Source organism: Eutrigla gurnardus (genome assembly GCF_963514095.1).
Source record: "Eutrigla gurnardus genome assembly, chromosome: 19".
Lineage (NCBI taxonomy): Eukaryota > Metazoa > Chordata > Actinopteri > Perciformes > Triglidae > Eutrigla > Eutrigla gurnardus.
Window position 1 is genome coordinate 5,321,211 of NC_139930.1, and position 20,286 is coordinate 5,341,496.

At 39.5% G+C, this 20,286-nt stretch overlaps 1 protein-coding gene across 2 annotated transcripts in view; it reads left to right on the top strand.

The window, feature by feature from the left end:
* The window catches only part of onecut2 (one cut homeobox 2), a 33,310-nt gene extending 14,519 nt beyond the window's left edge, over positions 1-18,791 (top strand). Inside the window, exons 2-3 of one of the 2 annotated variants that reach the window (XM_084035297.1) lie at positions 14,498-14,572; positions 18,494-18,791. In XM_084035297.1, the coding sequence (XP_083891423.1) occupies positions 14,498-14,572; positions 18,494-18,783 (365 nt within the window). In that variant the 3' untranslated portion in view covers positions 18,784-18,791. The remainder of the gene's footprint in view (positions 1-14,497; positions 14,573-18,493) is intronic. The other variant, XM_084035298.1, reaches the window with a different exon arrangement.
* Positions 18,792-20,286: the final 1,495 nt, after the last annotated feature.

Sequence of the window (20,286 nt, forward strand, 5' to 3'; positions counted from 1 at the left end):
AAAGCAAAACAAATTATTATTAATAATACAAATACTTATGTTTGACAAATTACACACCAAACAACACTTGATTGCCTCTTTCTTTTCATAATTTCTTCAAGTCTGTGATATGTGTGTTAGCTGCTTCAGCTGACAGTCGTCTGTATGTAAATGTGCTGATGTGTGTCTATAAGCGATCAATACTCTGATGGTCAGATACGGACACTGAACACAAACAAGCAAGCGGACGCACATTCTGTTTGTTGTCCTCCTCCTGTCTCTGCTCATGTTGTTGTTTTCTGTTATTTCGGTTTCTCTCCCTGTCTGGGAGTCAGTGTGTGTGTGTGTGTGTGTGTGTGTGTGTGTGTGTGTGTGTGTGTGTGTGTGTGTGTGTGTGTGTGTGTGTGTGTGTGTGTGTGAAACAGCAGTTTTGGGCTCCAGCGTGCGGATGGATGATGGGTGGATCGATGGCTGTAATCCCGAGCAGATTAAAAGAGCATTAATACTGGCAACGATAACGTAAACGGTGCGGACCCAGATCTCCATTGATCCGCAGGAACCTGAGCCAGACCAGTTCCTGGAAGAGACGGGGGAGTAGACGGAGAGGGAGGGGGGGAGGGAGCTGACATTAAACAACAGAGAGAGAGAGAGAGAGAGAGAGAGAGAGAGAGAGAGAGAGAAGCTGCATCTGGATGGCTCATCGTGACGATAACACGGACACTTTAATGTGCAATATGATATGCAAATGAATGAACTCAGTAATTGAATTGTATCAGAACGATCTGTAAGAATATCAGACAATGCGGCAAGATCCCAAATTTCTCTCTCGACAATATCAGCACACTGCCGTGCGGTTGAGGTTAAATTGAGATCACAGGGTTTTAAAATGGAACATTAGTTTCACCGTTCTCGAGCGGAAGTCGTTGTTTTTCTGTTGTTGTGGCGCTCATCTGTTTGCGTTTTGCCACTTGGCGTGTCTTGTACGTTGAGCTTTCCAGGCCACCGTAGTGATCAGGTTAGTGGTGTGCAACAATGTGCCGCCTTACGATGTTGTGCATCGTGGAAGCAAATAAGAGTCGTTGAGCATTTGAGTTTTCACCAAATACTTAATATTAAAGTTTAAATGACTACATTTATGGTATTTAAATGTTATTGAGCGCCGTGTATCTGAGTTTATTTATCTGAACTCACCTCAAGTCGGTTCGATTGCGTTCAGCCTCACCTGCCTGGATGTTTTGCTGTGTGACATTTTTCTGCTTGAATCAGGACTTGACTAATCGAATTTGGCTCGAACATTTAAATACTTGTTTCTCTTATTCGTTTCCACACACACAGCGGCTTTCCTACGAGCCTTGTGATGTGTTCACTCAAGTTTCTGCAAGAGACGTATCAGTAACATCATTTCCTGTCTCCTCACTGTTAACAGACGGAGCTGCATCTGTAGCAGAGCAGGGGTTTACCCGAGACGCTAACTTCCTCTGTGCTGGACTGCAGTGGGAATTAACACTTTAAAGTTGAATTTGACAGAAAAGATTTATAACTATTTACTTCATCTCTGCAAGCAATCTGTTGTTTGTGGAATTTGTATTTAAATTAACGTATTTCCCTGTAGAAAGGTGACGTTTTAAAGGCTGGTGGGATCAGAATTTTACACAGAACGCTTAGAAAGTGACAAGATTTAATTTATAAGCTTTGTAATTCTGTTCGACCTCACCTGTTATAAAATACAAATTCATGTATTTGTTAGACACATTACACATTTTTGACTTCTTACGTCTTCGGATGATATAGTGGTCTCTTTATCTCACCTACGCACTTTGTCTTCATTTTGTTGACCCCTTGTCTTATCATTCGTACTATTTGTGCTGATTACGTCCGAACCAAACCGGAGCACGAAGCACTTTTTCACAGTCAGACTCTCATTGTGTTTCCCTCCTGTTCACCTGCTGCAGATTTGGCGGTAAAAGCATTAAAAGCAGGCGTTGTGATGCGTATCAGACAGATGGGTTTGAAGGGAATCCTCCTCTATTCGATTGTGCCACCTAACCGGATTCATTTGGCTGAATCTGTCTGTTATTGGATTATGTTTCATATTGGATGGATGGCATCCAATTCTAGATATTACAGCGTTTAATGGAGAAAGGTTCGGCTGAACGGAGCGGGCAAAGAAACGTGAAGACGAAAGGCAGAAATAAAGATGGGAATAAATAATCACAGCAGATAGAAGATAAAAGGTCAAACCAAGTGATAAACTACACATATTCAAAAAAGTATTTTCTCAATCTCCAAGCTTCTTTTTGATCTCTCAGCAGGAAACCGGATCAACTGGTATTGCTTGCCGCTGATCGTTTGGAGACAAACACAGCGGTGAGCGGTTTGCCAGCACGTCCGTTTATAGCTGCCCAGCCTCCTTTTGATCAATCACCGATTACAATACAATCTATTGATCAGAGAATATTATCTTCCCGCCTGTTTGCTCTGTGGTGCTGTGAGACTGAGCGGCGATGGTTTCAGGCTGCCAAAAAAGGTCCCTGATAAGAAAAGGTACTGAGAGGCCAGTTAACTCATCATCTATTAGTCCGTCAGTGTGTTTGATGTCCAAACAGAGCTTCTCTCTGACTTATCCTCCCTGGTTAAAGGTCAGTGAATGTTTTTCCTGAAGACGTTTTTAAAACTTTCTCTCCAGAGATATGCGGACCTGACAGCAAACCTTTATTATACTTGTATTGGTTTTAACCCTTTTGAATTATTTTTGTGCAGAGATTTTATTTCTAGTTCCATTTTTCTGCAATAACATTAGAGTTTTGGCACTATAGTTCCCATAATGCTTTGTTTGATGCAAACAGGAAGTAGTATTTTGCCACATGATTCAGTGGCTGGTTCTGTATTTCCTTGTTACACTGTACTCTATATCCTCCACCATTACATTTAAACCTGCAATAACTGATATTTCGTCCACTTGAGGACGAAACACTACTCGTGTCCCAATTCCATATTTTTGGACATTTTGAAGTATTGAAGAAGAAAAACTTTGATAAAACTTGCTCAATCGCGCAAAACTATTTTATGCTCCCTTGAGGTGGTTTGGCCTTTGTTAAACAAGTTCTGGTGTATTAAACATTTAACTTGTACGACTGATCAGTCAGCAGCAGCATATATATTTTCATATTGTCATGAAAGATCAATTAAAACTTGGCCGAAAAATGTATTTTCTCCATTTTGCTCTCATAGATGGTTGTGACATTTAGAAAGTTTGCTTAAAACTTGCTTGTCAACTGAATGTAAACTACTGACATGGCATCACTTTCTTAGTTGATATGATAAACCTGTTAGCAAACCGTTGCTTATTTACACATTCAAGCAGAGACAGAGCAACAATGGCGTTTATTTGTTTTCATGTTTGTGTCCACCTGATGAAAGTCCAATATTCTCTCTCTTTTAGCTCTGTTTTTGTTCTCCACCACCTCCTGAGGGACATATCTGTCTGTTTAGTTTCTAACTGTGTCGTCTGCTGTTTGGGGCTTGGCAGTTAGCGTACAGTGGTTTTTTAGAGATTGTTTGCTGGAAATAGCTACTGGGCAGCTAAAAAGTGGGCGGACTTAGAATGTAGCTTGATACGTATATAGGATCGTGGCTAAACACTGCTTTATTGCTAAAAGTTCCAGATTGATTGATTATGGATGGATGGATGTCATGATATTATTAAAGTCTAGCTGTAAAACGTGATTACTGTATGGTCAAAATTTCCCATTATCGCTTGGAAAAATGGCATGCATACCTACCTACCTAAGTTTTTGCCAGAAACCCCACAATGTAATCTGTTGCATTTTGTAAGTAGATACATTTCAGGATGCTTAAACGGAAAAGAAAGAAAATAACAGAGAGAGATAGAGAAGTGGATGACATCAAACTCCTCTGAGGCCATTTCCTCGTCAGCCCAATGACATCACTGAGCCACCAGACGCTGTGATTGGTCGACCCTTTTCTCCTTGTAAACAACTGGAGATACATTACAGTGTGTGTGTATGTGCGTGTGTGTGTGTGTGTGTGTGTGTGTGTGTGTGTGTGTGTGTGTGTGTGTGTGTGTGTGTGTGGTCAGCAAGACCTTTGTCCGGTGATGTCACCACAGACTGTGTGGACATACAGATTATACACTGATAAACCATCTATCTGGACACACTCTCTGTCTCTCTCTCTCTCTCTCTCTCTCTCTCTCTCTTTGTTCTGCAGTACCACCAGTCATGGAAACAGATCTATCAATTTGTCTGTATTTTTGACAGAGTGCAGGATGAACAGAAGTTTATATCTCCAGAAAACAGAAACCCTTAATGCCTTACTTTAAATCTGTCATATTAGTGCAACGTTTGCATGAGGATTGAATGAATTACAGTTTTTGCATTAATGATTAACGAGATAAGGCTCAGTAATTTCCTAAAACAATATGCTCAGTTACTTCTGGGCTTTTCATGAGATTTTACGGCAAGAAGAAAAACACATATCACCAGCCATACCCTCCAATTAGGCAATCAACAAAAAGTTAATTACTGTCATTTGGATAATCAATTAAATTTGCAGGTCACTTCGAGTAACAAGAATACGGTACAGCCATGCTAGCAGCTCAACAAGGCTGTACATGACGCAGCTTTGTGCTCGATGCTAACTTTTGTATGCTAACATGCTGATGTTTGACATCAACTTTTCACCATCTTAGTATAGTATGTTAACATTTGCATATCAACACCAAACACAAAGTAGAGGGCTGATGGGAATGCCATCATTTGCAGGTCTTTGGTGAGAACAATGTGTATTTAGGGGACTGAATTTCATAGCAATAATAGGCATTTAAACCAAAAATGTCAACTTCAGCCATAACTCTGTGCTCTGGAAATGGAGGTGACGGATATGTGCTGCTGTTGGGTGACATTTCAGAGGCTAAACAATGAATTGGTTCATTAGAAAAACTAAAATAATCTATAAGAAGTTAAACATCTGTGTTGGGTCATTTCTCAGCCGAAAGCAGATGTACAACAATATTGTTTTGTTCAAGGATTAATATTCTTACAGATTCATTCATGCTCTCAGTTATTGGGTGTGTGTGTGTGTGTGTGTGTGTGTGTGTGTGTGTGTGTGTGTGTGAGAGAGAGAGAGAGAGAGAGAGAGAGAGAGAGAGAGAGAGAGAGAGAGAGAGGGAGAGAGAGAGAGAGCGAGAGAGACAGAGAGTGTGTCTTTAGTCTGTTGTGCCATTTCCGGTTATCGTCTCAACACGGAAGCATCGTGGTGCATTAAGCAGAACCACACACACACACACACACACTTATACTGGAGTGCTGATTGCTATGATGCAGTGTGGCTCTACTCTCTCTATACATCTGTGTGTGTGAGTTTAAGTGCTGAGATAAGATGCATGGAGTGTGTTGAGGCCTGTGCACTGTAATGTACTGCAATATTCCTACTAGTAAAGATAATGTTTTTGCAACCACATTTTCATTGTTTATCTCAGTTATGAGAATTTATGGGTCACCCACCAGCACCATAGTAAACCAGTTTAAACTCAGAAATTACCCCCAAATATATACAATAAGAGTGTTTTCATTTTAGTTGTTTTGTTGAGTTGAACATTTTGGGATGGCTTATTTGGTGAAATTTTACTCATTTCAAACCTTCTTAATTGGACAGATCCACTAAAAGCAATTTTAATATATTGTTATCAATTAGTTTATCATTATCATTAACCACAAATTTGGTGATGAACATCTGAAAGTACAATGTCATTGTAGTATCCCAGGGTAACTGTGTATTGTATTGTAAATATTGAGGTTGTATTATCCTTCTTTAAAAATGTATTAATCCATCCACAAAACTCATTAAAACTTTTAATGGGGTTATGTTTCCACCTTTTCAAATGAGTGGCTTAAATAAATTAAAACGCTAAATTAGAAAATCGAAGTATTAAAATAGCAGCAAACAAGTATTAGCAATGTAAAGATAAAGTGGTGTATTGTCTACCTGAGCAGCGAGTTAAGTCACCCTCCCTCTGTGTGTGTTGTAGTGCGAGCTTCTCTTTGCTTTGTTTATATGGCATACTTCCGCTGCCCCGAACTGTGCTCATAGTGCGGTCACAGCTGATAACGGCATCCCGAACGACGCAGTTGTCACGGGAGTGTATTGCCCACCCTTGGGTTCCTCCTCAGGTTAACATTGCACATGTTGCACATTGCACTGTTCAGGCTGTTAGCTCCGTAAACTCCGTTAGCATCTAGCCGTCAGTGCCTTGCTGTTAGCACAAAGCCGTTAGCTCCAAGCCATTAGTGCCTAGCCGTTAGCACCGAGCCGTTAGCACCTAGCCGTTAGCTTCGAGCCGTCAGTTCCGAGCCGTGTCAGCCGTCCCCATGTTGGGAGTCATGTGGAGGCAATCGCTCATCATCAATATGCTCTGAATTTAGAATTTAGCACCTTTAAATAGCACCTTAAATTCATTTAAATTCATTCACTGTTCAGAGCCTGAGGCAATAGGAAGAATGAAATGAAAGTTAATGGTCATGTTTATTTGGGGATAAAAAGTCACCAGTGACATCACAACGACATCACACAGCCGCTGGTGCACAGCTGTAATCGTGTCACCGCTGATTAATGATTTCATCAAAACATCGCTGAGCTCTGCCGGCACATGACGGAGTGTCGAAGCATCTAAATGTGGCGCCACACACAAGCAGGCGAAGTGTATGTTGAAGGGCGACTTTACTACTTACCCTGCACTTATATGCCCTCTGTGTAATGGATAGCAAGGCTTAAGTGGTAATGGTGCAATAAAAAAAAGATAGAGAGAGAGAGAGAAGGAAGAGGAGAGACACGGAGAAAGGAGAGCAAGGGAGGGAAGGGAGAGACAGAAAGGTGGGAGGGGCAGGGAGATGAAGGAGAGGAAGGAGACAGAGGCAAGGAGACAGGAAGGAAGAAAAGAGAAGCAGAAGAAGTTAGGGAGGAAGACAGGAAAGGGACGACGACGAAGTCAAAGAGACGTAATGGAGATGGAGGAGGGACGATGAAAGAGAAAACAAGCAAGATGCAGAAGATTATCATTGACAAAAAACAGGGTTGGAAAGAAAAAAAATGAGAGACGACAAAGACGAAAGCAGAAAGAGGAAAAGAAAGTGATGAGGAGGAAATGGTGATGAAAGGCAAGGCAGCAGAAAATAGTAAATGACACACAAAGAAAGTCTAAGAAGTAGAGAGAGAGAGAGAGATGCTAGATAAAGGGCGAGACAGAACTCTCCAGCCCTTTGTGCTATAAATCCTTTTTTCGTCCAGAATGAAGCCTGTCTGTCTGAGTCTGTCGCGTCCTGACACACATCTATGGTTTATATTCAGCTATATCGATCCTCTCTGCTCCCTCCCTCTCTGCTTTTAATCTCTCGTTTCTTCCCCTTCTCTACCTCTTCATCTTCATCTCTCTCTCTTTTACTTCTGTCTGCATCTGACCATCAAAATTCCAAATGAGGAAAATGAAGGAAACCTCCCCATTAGCTCAGACAGCGTGATTAGCTGTTAGCATCTGGTGATCTGCTCTGAGGCCTGGCTTTTAAAACAATGGTGGATGGTTTTGTACAGAATGGTGAGGAAGAAACACCTGGTTTAAGGTGAGACAGCTCCCACTGTCAATATGAGTTTATGGCTGTTAAATGAACATTTTGAATGCTTATGATCAAAGCTTTAAAGGACCATACCAGTATTACTACATGTCATTGTCCATCGTCAGAATCAGCTACCTAGCTTACGTAAATCTTAAACCATGTTTACCAAAGTTGCTTTATTTTTGAGATAGTGTGATATAGATTGTTTGTTTACGTTTTGTCCATATTCAATAAACATAAGAGAATGTAGCTGAAAATGCGTTAAAACGCACCTTGTCATTAAAATCATCCTCATAGCTAAAATTCCAGTTAGAAATTCAGTTCTTGTAAGGAACTATTTTTCCAGGTGTAATAACATTCAGACTCTTGGCTCTCTGTGATTAACAGCTCAGAGGGCGTAACCAAAATATAAAGCAGGTCAACGATTGGCTGAAAGTTACACCTTGGGCTTGTGTGAATTTCAGGCTCATACTGATACGACTCAACAGTCTCTATAAATTGATGATTTTCAACTTTTTGTTCCCTGACCAGTATTTTCTTCGCTACATTGAATTGTGAATCTTAAACCAACGTTGAGTGGTACCTCATACAAGCTTGTTCATCTCAACTCTTCCTGTTTACAAAGTCCAATCAGAGCCAGTCAGAGAACTTTTGACCAATGGGATGCAGCCAAGTGATGTTGATATTACCGGCTAGCTCCACTTGGGCCACTTACGTAAACTGGAAGCAGCCAGACATTAAGAACAAGTGAACCCAAAACCTGCTTCTAGCTTCGGATACAGATGTGATTATCAATGCGCAAATTTGAATGGCTTTTAATGGAGTTATACATTAGTTTTAGATCAAATAAACAATGCAGTGATTTCCACAAGGTTGAGTTACATAAACCGAGAGACTTACCAGTCTTGTAGAGTGTTTTTACACCGTTTCAACATGAATGGCAGTGAACGGTAGTTAAAACAGACAGGCTCTACTAAAGTAAACGCTGCAGACACTGATGCTCACAAGATGTGTTGAAGACAGGAGGAATCTCTGAGAGAAGTCAGAATTAGACTGGTATGGTCCTTTAATGACCGCCCAACCATGTTTAAATTCATTTTGTTAGTACAATCAGATAAAAATGATTGGAAAATTGCATGCTTCTTTGAAAAATATCCTTCCTTTGTTGAACTAACATTAGTTGTACTTTAGCCATGCCATGTCCCATTGTTGTCTTATTGTTGTACGTTATGTTTGTAATACATAAAGTGATCAAGAAAAAAGAAAAAGAGGGGCCGGTTAATGGCTTCACATACATTTTCTCATAATTTTTCAGAAAAGAAAATACTTGCATGAACAACAAACAAGCACAAATCTCTTTCCATAATCATGTGTAGCTGGTAAAAAATGCATATTATACTTAACAAAATTTGGAAATCACCTGACATATTGAATGTCTGATAGATTTTAAAGTCCAGGAAACAGAAGTTAAGAGTGTCTTTATTTCCTGTACTGGTAGTATTCCCCAGTGAAACGGGACATTTGAACAGTGTACAGTTACAAGAGGGCTTTCAATCAAATCCATTTTTGATTGGACATCTTAAAAGTGGGCGGGCTTAGAATGTAACACTCCACACACAACCTCCCTTATGACTAAAAGTTTCAGATTGATGGATGGATGGATGATAATATTGCTTTTTTTGCACATTCTTAAATAGGTGCACAATATGACTGTAGATGTAAAAGGCATTTTTTAATTTCAGCTTGACTTTGAAGGCAGGAGTTTTGTACGGGGGGGGGGGGGGGGGGGTATATTTAGGCCAACACAGCACGTTTTGTCACTATTTTATGATTAGCGCCCCCATATCTGTTGCATAATTGCATTGTGGGAAATAGTGTCCATCAGCACCACTGTGGAGGCTGAGGCCGTCATGCTAAAGCTGGCAGGCTGTGATCTATCTCTGTGGTGAGGATGAAAACAGTCTCTAATGACTGTGCTGAGCTCCTCTTTCTCCTCGCTCTCTGTAAAATGAAACCAAAGCTTGCTGGCTCACTCACTTCCCCTCTTTCAAATTTTACTTTTAATAAACTTCAATTCACACTTCATAACTAAGATAATATTTTAAAAAATCCAATAAGCAATTTAATCAAATTAATAAACCACATATTTACAATTAAACAATGATTCATTTAAATATGATAAACACAGGGAAAAAAATGTTAAGTGCTTGTCTTAATATTTAATATGCGTCTTCCACATTCAATTTATGATACAGTATGTATTCATTATATATAGCCAGAAGAAATGAATCTATAGATTTTTATCATAAAGGAATGCAATCAATTATAAGCTAGATTTACAGCTGGGTATCGGCTATGTAGTTATGGAAATTGACCATTCGCTGAGCACCACTCTCTACTCTGTCACGCTGTCAGGGCTACTATGGAGCCCACACTGTCCCCAAAAAAATATTACCTATTTTTGTAAAAACAGAGAAACAAATTCAGATAGATACAGACAGAAGGGTCTTCAATTTGAGATTGAAGGATATATTTCAGGATGTCAAAGTGATTCAGCAGCTAAACAGGTATAGATAAAGAAAGATACTAAAGCCTACAGATCACAATGTAAAAGTGAACCCACCACAATAAAAATTAAGGAACAACTCTGTTACTGTAACGTCAGGTAGGTTTTTAGTCACTGTTACAATTATTAAGAAGCAAGTGTAGACATTTACTACCTTCAGTAGCTAGACCAACATAGAAGCGCTAATGCTACTTAATGATGTGCTGTACTCCGCTAATATAAGCTCCACAGGTCACGGATCACTATTACACGTTTAATCATGACTAGTTCCAAATCCACAAAACCAGCGTGAAATGGAGAAAATCTGAAACAATTGTAAAAGGGTTTATGGAGCAGAGCTGGATAGTTGTCAGATCCTGGTCGCAGCAATCTGATGCTACGCTATAACTGGCCAGTCTGCATTTGAGGGACTTAGCAAAGCGTCAATTGATACTGTGTTTTCTAATAATGGAATGCCACAGGCTGAATATAACTGGGTCTAAGCTAGAGCCCTGTGGGACACCACATGTTCAACGTTATATCTAAAGAATGGTTACCCCGGTCCCGTTATCAACTATCAACAATTTATGTGGGACCAGCACATGCGACACGGAGGGTATTCAAGCAAGATTTATCAAAAATGTACTTTAGTTAAGATTTAACTCCGCTCTGTATCGCCATTTTCTCCTAACTTCTTTCTTATGTCCACCCTCCTCATCTTCCTTTTTCTCTTCTACTATCCATTTTCCCTCTCAAGTTCTTCTTCCCCTGCCTTACCTTTCTGCTGTGTTTGTTTCTCTTTATTTCTTAACATTCACTTGAAAAGACTATTCAATAAAACATCACCTTGATTTCTATTGAAGTTTAGCACCCCTTGACATTTTGACTCTCTTCTGTTGAGTGTTTTACCAGCTCTTGAGGTTGAGCACTTTGCTCAACCTCATTCAAGTGAATAGAAAAAAGGTTTCAAGGTGGAACAATGTCTCTCAGCCGTCATATTGGAAAGCTTGACCTCTTGGTCAGCAGTGGGTATTAACAGCTGATTGTGTTTTGAAAATGTTGACAATCAATAGATGTAAGCAGATGTGGTTCAAGTCTGTGTCTGACTTAAAAACGATCATTTCACCACATATTTAGCCTGGTTCAACGCATACAAGTACAACACCCAGACCGGTTTATGATCAATCGTGAATTGCTAGTTGGTCCTAGTAAATAGCAATTTACAGCATATTTAGCAATAAATGCTTGTGCAGTGTTCAATCGGGCTGTGGCCATTGGGGGCATGGCCGTTCGGAGTGCTAGCCAAATGACATGGCTGCCTGCCTTGTTGGTTCTAACATTCGTTTATCCAGCAGCAAAAGTGAACTGCAAACGGAATTGCAAAATTTAAGATATTGTTTGTATTTTCTAGGACCAGCAGCGTCGGGGAAGCACTACACAAGAGATGTGCGAGTAGTGGAAGAAGTTTTCATTTTATGTCAACTGCAGCTCCACAAACAATTGCAGCTTATGTTAAAGGAGAAAAAACGGTTTAATTTACTCTCTTGCGCCTTTAACTGTTGAGTTTTAGTATTTCTCTTACTAGACCCCAATGCATACCACTACAACATGCAGAGAAAAGTTTGACAGGCCTGTGTTTGGTTACAGTTTCTGAGCTATGATTGACAACCACCGTTTGATTTGCTACAGGGAGCTAAACAATAATTTAATGGATATTGTTTGATATTGTCAGTGTCTTATTATTTTCAACCCCTTGCACAATCAACTCTGCAATACTACTGACTGATATCATGATAATGATATTGATGAGTTTTTTTTGTTGATGACATTTATTGTGAAGGGAAAGTCACGGTGATGAACGATATGCTCGTGATATTGAAAGTGGTCATAATTATGATGGAGATGATTGTGATGAGGATTTTATCGGAGGATAATTGTGGTGGTGATAACGATTGCGAAGAAACCAAATATTGTTGTGAGAAATTAATTTTGACTGGTGACGATGATGAAAGAGGATTTCTGTGACGTGATGCAGATGATTTTGAAGCTGGTGGTGAAGGTTATTGTTAATGAGAAACGAAATACTGGTGGATTAGGAGTGCATGCTTGTGAAGATGTGAAGGTAATAGTTCGACATTTTCGGTCGGTGTATTTTCTTTCTGAGAGTGAGACAAGAACATTGATATTCATTTTCACCAAGCTTTCAAAAGTTTAAAAAAATACACCATTCAACAGCTATAAAGCTCACTTATATACTGTGTGTACACTGTTACCCTTAAAGTTGGAATATTTGGTTCTCAGACACAATTCTCTGATTATTCCTATTTAAATGCATCAGCAATCACGAGAAAGAGAGAGAATATTTTGTTTATACCCACATTAATGACAAATTTGGCTGATAGCATTTTATTTTTTTCCAACTATTATATATCTATAGATATATAATCTACAAATATCACGATGATATCGTTATTGTCATTGTGTAGTGAAAATCTGATATTGTGTCGGCCCTAATTAGGTTTTAAATCAAAAACTATCTGACTTAAAAAGACAAAGAATTGGTCTTGTACTTTGATACCAAGCCTTGATTAAGACCAAACAAGTGACAAGAATGATTACTTCGAGGACCAAGATCAGGATAAACAACATTGTGATGCTCTACAGATAATGATGATAACATCACAGCGGCTGTGATATTCTGGGATTAATGATGACGCCTTTGCTTGTAGGTTTAATTACTGTGTAAAATAGAAGAGACAGGGGAGGCTGTGACAGCTGAGTCACACGGAGAGAAAAAGAAAAAGAGGGCGAGAGATTCTCTGTGTTTTCTGCTGATCTCGTTTGCAGTTAGAGACGCATTTAGCAACACATTGACGTCTACGTGAGAGACTAAGAGAGCTGATGAAAGACAGAGGAACCCTGCTTTATTGATCCAATTGATTCAACCCTTACCTTGAAAGCATAGCCACCCCTCCCCCCTCCTTACGTTCCCCCCTCCTCAAACCGGTAAACCCCTTTTGAATAATATAATTGCGTATTTGATCCTCACTGTAACCTCGACCAGAGGGGAAAAAAAGCCTGATTGAATCACTCGAGCGTGCTCTTTCCACATTGACGGCACCCTGCGTTTGTGGATGGGCGGTTTTGATTGCTCCCTTTTTAAACCTAAATGTGTCTGCATTTCTTGGGGGTGAAGTGCTGCTCAGCTTTTTTCATCGAGCAACAGTAAGCAGAAAAGACAGAAAGGAAACGGTGTACATCAGGAATCTATTTACAATATTTAAAATAGGATTTCTTTACTAATTTATTGAAACTGAAACTGAAATTTGTTTTTGTATTTTTGTTAAGGAGGATTCTTCGTGTTACAATATTTTGTTTTCCCTCTAGCGGTGCAGCAAAAACCCTTATACATCCATAATAATGAGACCAGTACAGCCTCCCTATATTTTAAACCTTCATTCAACCACATGTTTGAAATTACCCAGCAAAACGCTTTACGCACAACTTAAATTAGTCCAAACTTGTCCGCTTTCTGTGCTTGTGCACTGTCATACATTTTAAAATACACAGCAGTCCAAATAAAGTAACCACAATTTATGTAAAAGACATTTTTATCCAAATGACAAAAGGATACCACTAAAACACACAGATGAAGCCAGCAATATTACATATTAAGTATGGAAGACGATTAGGGCCACATGTGAAAAATGTATTCTGGCTGTAAAGTGAATTCTGGGTTTGAAGTCAGAATTTGGACTGTATTCTCAGAATCTAAAATTAAACTCAATACTATGCGCCTATCTGACTTTTTCGGTCCTGATAGCAATACCTGGGCTTACATAACTGTTATGTGACCATGCGAGTGATTTTGAGAGCAAATTACATCCAGTCATCTAAGTAAAATGTCTTTGTTTATTTTTGTCTTTTTTATGGGGGAGGATGTCGGAGATGAGATTCAAGTAACGATTGAAATGGTTTGACACTATTGGGCCAATACAATATCTGGGTTTTGGTACAAAACAATGTGACAAAACAATGTTTTTTTAAAAAAACAACATTTCTCCTAAAGTTTTTTCCATTTACCAAACAAAACTGTTGTCTAATATACATAATAGTCCAATGTATTCTAATTTAATGAATCTGAGCGGACACACTTTCAGGCTGTTTTTGTGACTGGCCATCGGGAGCACCGGGAAATGTAAAATGAAATGTATAAATCAAAGTGAAAACAACACGGGGCAGCTCCAGTCGCTCAGAACTGTCGACCGTTGTTTTCAATATGCATGCATGAAATATGCATGGAAATAATATTGAAAATAAAAACCTGTATACTCTTTTCTGTCAGGTGGAAGTACCTCCAGTTACTCACACCTACCAGAGCTTCATGATGATCAACACAAGTCCAGTCAGGAAATGCCAGGTGCAAAACAAACACTACAGAAGTGCACAAAAAAACCCATATGAATATTTATTCATGTAGTCTTAATTATAGAACTGCAGCTCTTGAGAGTGACACTATTTTGGATGTATTTTTGTATGTGTGTATATGCACACAAAAACAAGATTGACATATTTTAACCTAAATCATTATTATTGTGATAAAACATTTTATGATCCACTACTATTTGTAAATCACTTAAAAAATGTTTTATAACAAACATTCTTTATATATTTTAACATTCCACTCCATTTCATGCTTTCATCTACGTTTAACCTAATTTTTTATCCTCCTTGTGTTTTATGATCGTTTTCAGTTTAGTCTTTGTTCAGTTTAGTTTAATTATGATATTATACTTATATTATATATTATAAATATGAAGGCGAAGAGAGGATATTCTTCCCATTAGAACTGAAGGACAAAATGTCAAAAGATTTTAAATTTGACAATGAAAGCCTAGTGGATGGGTGGTTTTGGCACATTACTAGTAAAAAACAAACATATTAGTAGTTAGCATAAAGACTTGTACAAAGTAATCAAATGTAATCAAATAGCAGGTGTAATATATTTACTATTGACAGTAGTAAAAGTTGGAGTTCAAATGGCTTCCATGTCCTTCCTTCTTTAAATAACGGTTTCAACACACTTACAGAAAAAGAGGTTGACAGACACATTTGTTATAACAGTCACATGTTTATCACCCAGTCAATATTAGGATCCAATGTCCATGTCGTTTCTACTTTAGGCTTTTAATAAACAAGATCAAAACATTGATACCATTTTGGGCTCATGTTGATGTTCTTCTATATAAAATATCCTATGTCCCATCTTTATAGGTTTTAATACGTTGAATGAGACTTTTAAATCCAGTAATAATAATGTTAATAATTATTATTTCCATTTGGCAATTTTACATGTAATGATTCAAAGTCTCTTTTGCTGTCTGTATCTGAAACACAGTCATGTTTTCACCCTAACCCTAACCTTAAACCTAGTCTTCACTCTAAAATGTAATGGTTTACTTTACTTGGACGTGGATTTTGTCCCCAAAAGAAAGGTGAGTCCCCACAATGTGAATGTAAACAGAAATCTGACCCCACAACATGAGTCACACACACACACACACACACACACACACACACACACACACACACACACACACACACACACACACACACACACACACACACACACTCAGTATATGTTTAAACCCAGTGTTTGTGTGTGTGTGTGTGTGTGTGTGTGTGTGTGTGTGTGTGTGTGTGTGTGTGTGTGTGTGTGTGTGTGTGTGTCCTCATATTCAGAGATCAATAGTACCACCTGTCAGTGACAAACTGCATTACAACTCCTGACAGTGTGGAGGATTAACATTAATTTTTTATAGCATTTCACCTTTTTAGCCAGACGACAGAAGAACAATTGAGTCATTCTATCCAGCAACGAGCCACAATGCTAAACTTAACAAACATGGTGTGAAGAACAATCCAAAGTCAAGGCAGGCCTTGAACATATACTGTAATGTTCTTGGGGAAATTAATCTAAAACGTTGCCCAACACTTAGAATCCATTTGACGAAGTGGTGCAGCCATAAATGCGTGTGTGCGTTTGTGTGTGTTTGTGTGTGTTTACAGCGAGGATAGTTTCCTCTTACGTAATAGTTTTGTTACTGAGCTAAGTACTTAACCTGATTCGTACCGATCAGCCGGGCTCCGACTCGTGCATACTTAATTCAGGGAGGTAATCAAATCCAATGCACACAGATCTCCTCCTGAGTGACTGACTGAGATACAACAGCAGACACATTACGGGGTGTGTTATTGCAATTATTGCTCTAATATTGTAGCAGTATAAATTATTCTATTACAGTGTTGGGGGATGGCTTTTTGTCGACCTCTTGATCGTAGTAAAGTCTAAGAAATCTTGAATTACATCACATTTTACAACACAAAGGCATGAAATGTGGCCTCGTGCTACTTTGGAAATGAATTTTAATATTTGTGTATAACACATGTATTTAATACATTACAGACATATTCAGGACAACATCCTGGTAAAGCTTGTAATTATACATGTTTCTTGTGTTTTGAGTTTTGAATCATTGACTATGGAGCAGTTCCAGCCTTTAAAAAATGTAGTTTTAGCCCTCTAGCTTTTAGATTTGGGACAGAGTTGTTCACGTTTCCTATTATTTTCAGGAAGATTTTAGACAAAAGGGTGTATGAATCTTAAAAATGGGTGTAGTTGCCCTTTAAGAACGTTCATATGAACACTGATTACAATAGAATAAAACTAATTTAGGTACAAAAATCAGTCCCCCACTCGATAAAAACAATTAAAATCAAACAATTTATAAAAATATTTCTGCTCGGCTGGGAGGAGTCTCTCTTGTGAAAATACTGATATATGGAGACAGACAGTGTGCTGCCTAACACACTGAGGGACATGTTTAGATGTTATTACACTCAAAGGGATTTTCTATGATTAGAGGCAGGATACAGGTGTCATTGGCTGGAGATGGATGAACAATAAGGGAGCTGATTATTTTCAGACCACAGAGCTTCTCCTCCTCAACCTACTCAGCTCAAGAAGAAGCAGAAGTCCACAAAGAGCTCAATTGACAAAACCAGACCCCCCATTTGGGTGCTTTCACACCTGCTGTTTGGTAGATTCGGTTTGTACCAAGTGGGAGGAAATACAACATTGTTGCCTTTTTCTGTGCTTTGTGGTTTTTTGTGTGTGTGTGTGTTTACACTGATTAATTACGGACAGACCAATGGGTGAAGTCACTTGAACTGTCTGATTGGACAGTTTTAGTCATGTCTAGATGGTTACCCACAACTTGCAAAAACATGCAAATCCCCCCCCCCCCCCAAAGGCCTGATGAAAAGTGCCTTCAGCTTGCATTCTCTCTACTGGCCAGCAGGGGGTGACTCTAATGGTTGCAAGTCGAATTGCATGGAAGTCTATGAGAAAATTACTACTTCTGACTTGATTTATTATCTCAGTAAACATCGTAAAAACATACCAGCATGAGGTTAATTTTGCCAATTATGGTCCATTTAGTGTCAAATAGACCATAAAGCTTTTAAGAGGGGCTACCTTGTGATTTACAGGTCGCTACCAAGCTACCATCGCTACCATCGCTACCTTCACTACTGTCTAGGACTACTACCACCGTTTCCACTGCTACCACGCTAATAATAAGATTAGGTACTGACACAACTTCAACACTTGCTGTAAATTTTGTTAACAGCTTCATACCAGAAGCCAGATGCATCCAGATCCAGTAAGGTTGCTCCTCTGCTGCTTGTGTTCGTCAGATCCACCCGTTGCTCCTCCACAGTCCAAATATGGTCACTTCCTTCACTGGTTGCAAAAATCCAAGATGATGTGGGCCAAAATGCCGACCTCAAGGCTTCAAAACTAGTCCACCAACCACTTAAATTGAAACCAGACTTAAAAATGAACCAAACAGGAAAACGCTTTTGTTTTAAATTAAGCCAACGGATTAAGGTTGAAAACATGCAAAATATCTCAACATTCATCATTAAACTTCACACTGCATCTCCAACTTTCACATTGCTTTTTTACTTCTCATGTGATTCTCTTGTATCCTACCTAATAAGTGAAATGCCTTAGCTGTATTGGTAAAATATAGTAATGACACAGTGGAAGACTCAAATAGACTGCTGCACAGACATGAGATGTACACAGGAACATGCACTTCAGTCGTCAAGACTACGCTTTGTGTTTCTTGTAAGACATGGACTTTAAGCCTCCTCCAATATTTAACCGTTGTTCAAATACTACAAACAACACTAACAGATTTATTTCCTGTCTCTTCTTCCCATCACCCCGCTTTCCACTCTCATTGTCTTCTCTCCCCTCCCCCCCTCCTCGCAGCGTGCAAACGGAAGGAGCAGGACACGGCGAAGGACCGCAACAACACACCAAAGAAGTCACGGCTGGTCTTCACCGACCTGCAGCGGCGCACCCTGCTGGCCATCTTCAAGGAGAACAAGCGACCATCCAAGGAGATGCAGCTGACCATCTCGCAGCAGCTGGGCCTCGAACTCACCACCGTCAGCAACTTCTTCATGAACGCCCGCCGCCGGAGCCTGGACAAATGGACAGACGACGGAGGCAGCCCCGGCGCCCAATCTTCGGCGTCCAGCACTTGTACCAAAGCGTGATAATAGATAGCGAGGAGGGGGGAGGGGAGGGTAGGGACAGGGAGGGGATCTCGGGTGGAACGGGGCACGGAGATACGGGGGAGGGATGGAGGGGTTGGGGGTGCGGGTCGAAGTTTCGTCCGGTCGAAATGAGGAGGAAAACCAAACTTTTTACATTTTCTTTTGTTTGTTTGTCCGTTTTTCTTTTGTCATGGGTGACAAACTGAGAGAGGGGCTGCTCACTGCGACGCATTGTTTGTAGCCTAACCGCCTTTTGCAAATCCATCGCGAATCCATAAAGAAGCTGAAGGGTAAACTTACCCATAAAACCTAGAAACCTCACTGGGGAAAAAACGTTTAAATCCTAGACTTTCACGGCGGATGTCTCCTTTAGGACAACACGCTAACACACTAGCCCAAATACCAAAGACTAGAAGACGTTGTGTGTTTTCTATTATGCAATATATAAGCTAGGAAACCAACCAACTAAACAAGAAACCAATAGAACCTTTATGAAAAATTCTCTGTGTGGTATTTTGACCCTCAAATGTCCCAAAGATGGCAATGACGCATCTGAGTTGAATACTTTCACATTTAGAATTTCGGAGATTGCGAGGTCAAATTCAGTAAGCTGTCATTGCTGAATTGTTATTTAAAACCAAAGGAGATCAGTTTGTGCAGCTGAGGGTGAAGTTGAACTGTAATTTTTTTTTTTAACCAAACCAAAGATGTATGAGGTGACATTTCTCGGTCATAAGAAACCATTCAGTGTTTGACAAAATAATCTTGGCATGAGGCCCACTTACTAGCTCGAACTGAGTGTGCTCAGGAAATGCTAGTGGAGCTTATGTTAAAATTATTCAATCAAGCATACAATTATCAATCTAAATCAGTAGGCTGAGGTTCCAACTGGTTAGTTTATGTATCTGTTCATTAATGGCTGTGCAGGCTCTGATTTTAAGCCGCTGGGCTCACAAACACTGACAGAAAAACCAAGTCTGTTTTCCCCCCAAGATCAGAATTGGAGAGTTATAAAGCCATTCAAAGGTTGTTGATTGATTGATATGTACTTAAATAATGGCAACGTAAACAACTTTTCCCCTCCAAAAAAGTGTAACATCAAAGGATTTGCCTCTTTAAAGGAGTCAGTGAGGATTCTTAAAGTTGGGAAATGGCAAAATATGCAAGCACAAACACACAGATGAACAAACATTCACCAACATACAAGCTTTCCCTCTCAGCATACTTAGCGGTCAGTGGCGTATTAGTGTATTATATATGAATATATACAACGTATGTGAGCACAATCTTGAAGCACATTTTCTTTGCAATAGAACCGGGGCTCTCTGCCAAGCCGAGTGGTCTTCACATCTTAGAAAACTCAGGATACCATTTTTTCTAAAAAGTGGCTGAAATCCATTCGGCATCCATCATCACACACTGTAATGTACAAACACACAACGCGTGGACACACAGTCAAGCAAATACACTTGCTTTACACAAACACACACGACTTTAAAGAGT